General features: G+C 37.6%; 1 protein-coding gene across 1 annotated transcript in view; it reads left to right on the forward strand.

The window, feature by feature from the left end:
- The first annotated feature begins 4,185 nt into the window (after positions 1 to 4,185).
- LOC113230937 (glutamate receptor-like) overlaps positions 4,186 to 9,940 on the forward strand; it is a 14,822-nt gene continuing 9,067 nt past the window's right edge. The window contains exons 1-2 of the mRNA XM_026465047.1: positions 4,186 to 4,351; positions 6,780 to 6,922. Of these exons, the coding sequence (XP_026320832.1) occupies positions 4,186 to 4,351; positions 6,780 to 6,922 (309 nt within the window). The remainder of the gene's footprint in view (positions 4,352 to 6,779; positions 6,923 to 9,940) is intronic.

Consider the following 9,940-nt stretch of genomic DNA (forward strand, 5'->3'; position numbering starts at 1 on the left):
ATTACATTACATTACATTAAGCTATTGCTCATTCACTACGCTGAATTCCCTGAGAAGAACGAGCAAGAAACTCTAGGGATTGCTCTTTTCAAATAAACTGAAATGCTATGGAATACACTTTGTATCAAATTTGTGTTGATTCTGGAGCCGTGACGTCTTTCCATACATCTTTATCTAACACGTAGTCTTCAACTTTGTAATATGACTTCTCAATCAACATATTTTTAATGTAGTTTTCAAACTTAGGAAATGATAATCTTAATATATGATCCGGAATCTTATTGTAAAAACGTATACAGTTCCCCACAAAAGAGTCGTTTACCTTGGCTAAACGAAATCGTGGTACCATGAGTTTGGACTTAGCTCTATGGTTAATATTATGGATATTTTCTTTCTTATTGAAATTATTTATATTTTTACGTTCATATAAAATATTTGAGTAAATGTACTGTGATACCATAGTCATGATACCTTAAGCTTTTCTCTGAGAGAAACCCGAGAGCCTAGACGGTACACGGACCGAACCGCTCGTTTTTGCAATACAAATATGGTTTGAATATCTGCCGCTTTACCCCACATGAGAACACCGTACATTATACTATGGAAGTAACTAAAGTAAACTAGTCTAGCAGTACAAACATCGGTAAGCTCACGTATTCTGCGGACAGCGTATGCAGCAGTAGTAGTTGACACCCATGACCCATGTCAAGCACTAAACGAATATTTTTTTAAACTTAATTTCGACCATTTGGTAAGGACGAAGAACGTAGGTTTGGATTACTTACTATGCATGTCTTAATTTATATCTCGTTTAATCTGCAATTTAGTCTTCAATTTAAATATATTTTTTTAGTCAATTTATTAATAGACTGCGATCATCGTGTATATAACCAGAAATATAGACGAAGTAGGGCCATCCATCCCTGGCAACTCATCAGGCAAATGGGCTTTATATGACTTTTAAATATCAACTCTCGTTTGTGCTGAACTCACAAATTAGTAAACTGAAATAGTACATCGCCAACAACTGACCTGTGTGTAATTTCCAAAAATATTCTGTGTTTATTTTAATAAAAATAATACAAATGGGGGCTCTTTTATTCGGCGGTATGGGAAAAACAGCAAAACATCTAATTATATTAAATTATTATTTTTGCTGTTGTGAAATCATTTTAAATGTCGTTTTTCTATTAAGTGGCTTTTAGATATACTTACAAGTTTATTTTATAATTCACGATAAATAAAACTTCAGCAAATTATCGATATTCTACTCTACAGGATATGTCACGGAAAGTGCAAGGGAATTGCACGATTTAATTCCGCCTTTTGCATCATCGGGAGGGACCATACGTAAGTGGAGTTTCTACCTCTATGTTGTGGATATTGTAAAGATTAGCTCGAAACGTTTCACTTCAACATTTTTTATATGGCGAATGACTATGAGGTGGAATTCCCTGCCTGCGAACTTGTTCCCTGAACGCTGTAACTTGGAGAGAAAAAGGCGAGAGTGAATAGATCTTATTTAGGTGTGCATCGTCGACTTCATTGTCACTTTCCATCAGGTGAGATGGAAGTCAAATGAGCACTAATATTTTTAATAAAAAGAAATTATTATATTTTATACCAGCATCGTGGATCTTGATTATGAAATAGAAATGAAACGCTGAACAATTCTGAATTTGAGACACTTGTTCAAACTACAACAAAAACAACAATAAACACGTTTAATATTTGACGTCATTTTCTAAATACCGAACGACCGCTTCAATTCTATAGTTTTATTATTAATGGTGCGTGTGACGATTCTACTACTCTATGCTCAACTCACACTGGCGCAGAGTCGCGTCGCGTCCTGTTTTGCAACTACAACGCTTGGCGATGTGCGCCGACCGCATCCAAGTGTCGACGCCCGTTTCATATTTGCATGACACAAATTTGTACCTTAATAATGGGAAAATAGAGATGCATATACTATAGGCGAAAAACATGACGTGTTGCGACGCTTCGACTCTGCGCCAGTGTGAGTTAAGCCTAAGAGTTACAAGGAAATCGAAAAAAACCGATAACCAAACTTTGGAGGAAGGTTTTTTTTTCAATGAAAAGTTACAATTATAATTCCATACTCATCAGATCCGTCTGTTCTTATTTTATTATTATAAAAACTACACTATATATTATACGATTTATTATTAGGACGATACGACCCTCAGGGTCGTATTCCAGAACTGTACTCAATGCTCAAGTCAGGATTTGAGCAGACTTGAGTATGATTTGAAGCACTGGAAATACGACCCTAAAGGCAAGGACTTGAGTATGATTTCGAGTGCTTTAAACTATACTCAATTTCTGACTTGAGCATTGAGCAGAGTTCTAGAATACGACCCTAAGTCTGTCTTCAATATTTTTTTCCATCCTCTACGAAAAAAAGCGAAAAGCTTTTTTTTATGTAGAGTTTTAATGGTTTTGGTATATTTGTTGTTGAATTTTTTTTAAATTGGTACTCCTATTTTGGGTACAAGTAGATCTCAGTAGATCAGTCAATAGTCGCAGTGATGAGAGGATGCATAAGCCCTGAATGAAGCCGCCCTAGGTGTAAGTAACAAATACATGCTTTTGATGTGATCCATTCTTTGCACTTGTTTGCGATACCAAATGAAACTCGAGATTAAATGGTACAGAGCGTGGATACGTATAAATGCGACAGTAGGAAAGCGATAGGAGTTGCGTCAGAGGTGTTTTGCGTCGTCCTGTTTGTCCATTTACTAATTTTCATGCAATGTCTTTAGTCTGCAAAAGTGGCGCGCGCGTGCAGAGACTATGACGCTGCAGCTGCGCTTCTAAACATTATATGAAAATTAGTAGTGGCGCGACTGGAGCGCAGCGTCGCAGTGGTACTACTGCAGCGCTGCTACAAGCGTCTAGGCTGTGAACATGATTGCAGTTTGCAGGTAATGCGTGAATTCGTAATCAACTTCATGCAGCCGAGACCACGATCGCATGAACTTCATGCATTATAACTACATGCAGTTGATCTCGGTTGCACGAAGTCGGTTTCGACTACATGCCGTGCCGTTATTGCGTGAAGTTGTTATCAACTTCATGCAGTCGAGGCCTCGGATTTTAATATAATTTTTGTGCGAAAACATGGCGATTCTATTCATGATCGAGAAGCTCACAGAAGATATGAGTAATTAATTGACTAACCAATATGAAGCATAACTTTAAATAGGAAATAAACACACCTGCTGAGTTCTTTCACTTTGTAATTGAATAAGTTACTAGGAGAAATTATAAGCAATTATTTCGAAGTTTAACGTTTCATTTTGTTATCAATTATGCAAGTGAAGCCACGATTATAATTCAGGACAAGGTTAATTCTCGCTTTGCTGCGAATAACTTGTAAAGGAAAACTAGAGAAAGTCGACAAGTGAAGACGGCAGACATATACATATATGTCTATCATTAAATTTGTCTTTTAACGTCTGTTTCTTTATAATACCGAATACCTAATCGGGGCGCGTCGAAATGAGTGTGGTATACGCACTTGATGGAAGTTTAGTAGCAGTAGAGCTCCTTGTGAAAGAATTCGTCCAGTTATTTCTGCCGCCAAGCAATAAAGTCAGCCTTACTGTGTTCCGGTTTTGAAGGGTAAGGTTGCTGGTGAAATTACAGGCACATGGGACTTGTCAACTTATGTCTCAGGGTGACGAGCGCAGTGGCAGTGCACCTTAGATCTTTGTGACTTAAAGCTCTGAGTGGCAATGCAACTGTTATGGACAGGCGTGTAGCTTGCTAACAAGCCCACGACTTGTTCGTCCCGTCACTTGATATTATAAAAAAAATATTGTCGAGTATCGTTTGATTGTACTACCTTTATTTGGTCGTAAAAAGGGTAATATTTTAGCAAAACAGAGTCGATGACAAAATGCACTATCTACATTAAAAAAACTAATTGATCGTGTCATTCGGAGATCGTGGACCTCGCACGTTTCGGGGGGTTTTAATGCTCCATACACCTCCAGGCAACCCTTGTGGCTGCTGTGGTAGCCAGCATTGAGCCTTAATTCCTAATCACCAAAAAGATTTAATGAGAATCACCCTAAAAAGGGCTCATTAAGCAAAGACACCGTATTTGCATAACAAACAATCGATCGTTCGTTGAATTCGAACAAACGTAACATTATAATGAAGATTTTCGACGAAGGGCCAATGTCGGTGGTAATTTTCTATATCTTTTCTATCATTTGCACGGCTTCTGCAAAATATGGTAATACAATTCGTTTCATAAGAAGTTACGTCGAAAATGAAGGGAAACCGACGTTTTTGGTTTGTAATTTATGTTGGGAAACGAGTAAGTACATATTTGTTTAATTTAAATTAATTATTAGACAACATTACATACGTTGCTCTGATCCCAAAGTAAATATAGAAAAGTGAGTTTTCTACATTGTCCGGGCCGGAGATCGAACCTGGAAGCTCAGAGATGGCGACAACATAAAAACCGCTGTGTATTGTGTAATTTACGTATGTCCATTTCGTCGCTTTCTCAAACACGTATCTTAAGGCACAAAGATACTGAAATCCAGAAAATGGATTGTACCATTGACTTACAAATAAATGGACGACGGGTCTAATACAAAAACCACGAAAAAAATGTCCCAAGTCAACCTATTCGAAATTTAAATTGTAATGTCATCGCAGTATCGCGCTGTCAGTCGAACAAATGAAGACTAAAGCGGAGTTTGGCGCTCTGTATACGATTTTAGCGCCTTACAAGTGCGGACACTTTTTAGCGCGGACCCGACGTCCATATAATTGTAAGTCAATGGATTGTACATATAAATTTTGCAGGTCGATTTCACATCACATTTCCGTCATATTCACACACTGGCTTTAACCTATTCTTAAAGTAATGCTTCCAAATTAACACCCTTGATAAGAAATTTAAAATAAATAGAACGTTTTGCCATCTCCTGAATAATTACTCTTTTTAAGATACGAGTTTGAGAAAGTAAGGCATCGATTTGCTTCATATCTGACATACCAATTTCGTCTTTTAACTCCCGACGTAACAAGTCTAAAAATTATTTAAAAAAATAAAAACCCGACAGCAAAGATATTTAGCTGGAACGATAAAAAAAATATTCCCCCTCACTATTTTGCTTAGAGGATGGAAAAAAAACCATTCTGATTATTGTTATGCAACCCAACAATCAAGACGAATCTAACGACACCTCGTATGTCAAAAATAGTCAAAATCCATCAAGCCGTTTAGGCTGTACAGCGTGAAAAAGAAATGGATATACATACATACACACACTTGAAAAACGTAACCCTCCCGCAGTTGGGTAAAAAGACGGGTCTTTTTGCTTTAGAAGTTTGAAGCCTTTGTTTTTTTGTCTGTCTGTAAATCTATCTGTGGCTTCGTAGCTCCTAAAATGTCTGCTATATGCTGTTTAAAGATCATCAACTCTTGTCCTAGGATAGAATCTGTCACAAATGAATATTTATTTTACTTCCGCTTGGCTGATCGATTTGAAATTTCATACAATACGTAAAGCTGGCCACCTAATTATCTGTATCGGCTATTGTGCTGCCAAATCTTTTATATTCCTCCGAGACGTGGTGTTTGTATCGCCACCACATTCTCACTTTAGACCGTTTTCACCATTATGAACATCATATGGTCCGATCGAGTGCGTAATACCAAAGTCCTGCGACGTACCAATATTGATGGCATTGAAGCTTACCTAATGCATCGATAGCTTCAATGGTGCGGTCACGTAACACGTATGGCAGAGAATTGACTGGCAAAGCGCATCTTTTACTTTGAACTTGAGGAGGGTAGGCGGAAGCCAGGCGGTCAACTTCTCAGGTATAAAAATGTTCAAAAGCGGCATATGAGAAGATTCCTCCGCTATTTACTATAATTAACGTTGACGGTGTACTCACGTATCCTCAACATGCACGAGGGTTCGCCGCGAAGATTGGCTACATTAGTCATTCTCGGGCGCATCAGCGCCAACTCTCCTAGGAGTCGAAGTGGTCGCCTTGCCCGAATAGACATAGATGGTAACATTGATCTGATGCTGTAACCAGGACACAGACAACACAACTCCTCAACTACATACAGCAGAAATATCGTATCTGGAGTCATTGAATTAGTATTCATGGGTTGCTGGTTTATAGATGGTGATTAGGAACTAATAAGTATTTATTAAAGATATACCTACCGAGTTTACCCTTGTTGGATTGAGTTTTTTTTAATGTCCCAAATGATGGGAAGAACAAGTCATGCGCCTGGTGGTAAGCGACACGCCTGTCCATAACAGTTTTATATCCATAAGAGCTTTAAATCGTAAAGATCTTGTGGGCACTGTCACTGCACCCGTCACTCTAAGACATAAGTTGGCAAGTCCCATGTGCCTGTAATTTCACCAGCACCCTTACACTTCTAAACGGGAACGCAGTAATGCTTACATTATTGCTTGGCGACAGAAATAGGTAAGGTGGCAGTATTTCCTTGGACGAACTCTTTCACAAGGAACTTTACTGCTAATGCCTCGACGAGTAGGTTACGAGACATAGCGACTTTACTGACTTTTTAGAGTTCACTGTTTGTCTATGCAGTTTTTTTAAGTATTGCTACTCGCAGCAATCTACACGCGTTTGTTTATTTTGGGTTAATGGGTTAATGTTTTAGTCATTGACTTTTTAATTGTAAGTCAATGGTTTTAGTACAATTTGTTCAATAGTGTTATCTGTTACATTACTTCCAGATGGAGAAGTAGCTTTGGCTAACGTCCTGTCCCAGCTGGGAGTGAGGATGTCGAAGCCCATGACAACGTCAAAATATTTAGATCATGAACTGTTTTTTTTAATGGACCTGGATTGCCCTGGTGCTTTTGAAGTTCTTTCGAATGTAAGTTATTTTAACATATTTTCTTTTTTGAGATTATTATAATAATTAATAGGGAATTTGGCACCTAAAGAAAAATATAATTCTAGACAAAACTTGTTATAAAAAATTAAATTTAATTCTAGAATGGCATCGTGTCCAGAAGGCTGCCAACATTTTCCCTTTGAATAGCTAAACTTATTCTTTGGCGGTAATAATTATACGTCAGAGTTAAGGCCGGAAAGGCAGACTAACACCCTCAAAGCAGATTTAATCAGGAATTACTTGATAATCACCTTATTCACTCTCCGTTATCAATTCGTTCAGCCGGCGGTGAAACAGTAACGTCAACAGATTGCAATTAGTCCGAAGTAAAAAGATGGATGAGGTTAAAACGGATTCTAAATATCACGAAGCAAGTTCAGAGAGAGCGAGGCGGTACACTTCATCACTGTCCAAGTAACTTACACAAAAAGCCCCCTCTCTCCAAACATACCCAGTTAGAGCTGTCAAACTGACGTGACACTTGTGAACAAAGAAATCGAGACTAGAAAAAATGATTCGTGGGTAGCCAAGTAAATCGTATAACTAATAAATTAATTAATAATCATAATTTACTTGGCTTCGGTCCGTAAATGTAGGATATCGAGTATGTAACCAGAAATAGAGACGAAATAAGGGCCATACATTCCTGGTAACTAATCAGTGATGGGTACATCATTTATAAATATCAACTCTCGTTTACACTGAACTGAAGACAGGCCAACAACTCCGTCGTTAGTCTCCGTATATTCCAAAAATATTCTGTATTTATTGTAATAAAGATAATATCTCTAACACTACCATAAATAACTAAATAATACTTCTATGAGAACACCACAATCGCTTTGTCAGTTACTTGAAGAAAAGTTATTAGTCATAATAGTTTTTAACCGACTTCAAAAAAGGAGGAGGTTCTCAATTCGACTGTATGTTCTTTTTTTTTTTTGTTTTTTTTTGTATGTATGTTACGCGATAACTCCGGTATTTGTGAACCGATTTCCATGATTCTTTTTTTGTTGGAAAGGGGGTACTTCCATAGTGGTCCCATTCCATTTTGAAGGAAATCATCCACCTCTAAGGGTGGCTGTTCACGCGTGAAGATTCATTTTTATAAATAGCGCCTAACTGTAATTTAGGAGCAATTGCTTTTAGCAATTATTTAGTTGATTTTGCTATTTCTCCAATTCAAGGCGTTTTTCCCTCGATATACTTTGAGTAGTGTCGTAGTGAGAACCTATTTTTATTATCTCCAATATCAAGTCCTATGTAGTGGCGAACTAGGGGATATTTCAATGAAACTTAGCAAATAGACGTAATTCCACGTACTTTTGAGGTCGGTTTTTTTTAGTACTCTGTACTGAGATTATATTATTATATTCATAACGCTCTGTGACAGACAAGATCTATGCGACTGTCGTCATTGAGTTGGTTAAATGATTTTGGTAGACAACTATTCATTCTAAAATTAGTACGACTAAATGCAACTTGAAGCCTATTATTATTACGAAACTTCTTAACTGGAACTTTGAGTATAATGTTACTGAGGATCCCTGGACAATCAATCTTATTCTGTGCAATGTTCAGCAGAAAACACGCACCAGCTATTACTCAACCCCTCGGCCACAACCGTACGCCGATTGTCATCATTCATCACGATGGCAAACATATGCCACACTAGTGATGCGGGTAGCAGCAACAACTTCTGCGCGACAATAATATAGTATATGCCATCGATACGATAATAAGATTGGTCCTATCGGGAATATAACCCGGGGCATTTTAATTCGGTACTCGCAGGGCAAACCGTAGTCCCACTGAGGTCGTCAAAGATGAATTCATCATCATCATATACAGTCTGACTTCACCCACTGCTGGGTATAGGCGTCCAAGTTTTTTTTTATAAAAAATAAGTACGCATTTGACGTATCGTCTGCCCATCTCGCCGCTGGAACCCTGACGTATTAAGATGAAAGGTGGAGAATTTTATTTCCTTTTTCCCTTTATGATAAAAATTAGAATACGTATTTGTGACATTATATAACTCTCCTATTTATGTAAGCATGAATAAGGCTAAGGATTAATCTCGTTTGCAGAATGTTTAAACCTTTCCAGAAACGTTGCCATTTTGCAGTATGTGACCGTATTAAACCAAAGGCGAGATTTAAAAATAAATGAAATAGGCTTTACTTCACATGCAACATACATAACTTTGTTACATAAACTCAACTTAAAATAAAGCACACACACACCTACACATAGTAAAGAAGCATAAAAAAGTCAAAAAGAAGATATCCCTTTTAGGGTCTATGATTAAATTTTTACACATGATTTAATTACCTTAATGATACGACATTCTTCATTAGAGGACTTTAAAAAAAAATATTTATTTATGTTTGTAGTGTATTTTAATTATTTGGCTTTTGTAACTGATTGGACTGGAAAAAAGGCGCGGTATCCTAATAGTTTGACCTACCGCCTCTCAAGCAGAGGCCATGAGTTTGAATCTGGCCTCGCACCTCTGAGTTTCTTGGACTTAATGTGTGAAATTTGACCTAAAATTTACTAAGAGCTTTTTTGGAGAAGGAAAACATCGTGACGAAATTTGAACGTCGAAGAAGGTTAACAACCCTCAAAAAACGTGTGAAGTCCCCAATTGATGGCTCAATTGCGTGGCGGATTGTGACCTAAAACCTATACTGAGACCCGTGCTCAGCAGTGAGGACGTATAAATGCGTTGATAATGTTAAACTGATTGGACGTGGCGTGAATATAGTGTACAAATGATTGCAAGAGAGTTTACATCAAAAATATAAAAACTATGTATGCTTCAAGACCACAGTCATTGAAGATGCATTCTTGTAACGTTTTGTACTTATATTTTTTTAACACACACACACACACACACACACACATACACACACACACATACACACACACACACACACACACACACAGAGAGAGAGAGAGAGAGAGAGAGAGAGAGAGAGAGAGAGAGAGAGA

This window comes from Hyposmocoma kahamanoa, unplaced genomic scaffold (genome assembly GCF_003589595.1).
Source record: "Hyposmocoma kahamanoa isolate Upper Pololo Valley unplaced genomic scaffold, ASM358959v1 64, whole genome shotgun sequence".
Taxonomy (NCBI): domain Eukaryota; kingdom Metazoa; phylum Arthropoda; class Insecta; order Lepidoptera; family Cosmopterigidae; genus Hyposmocoma; species Hyposmocoma kahamanoa.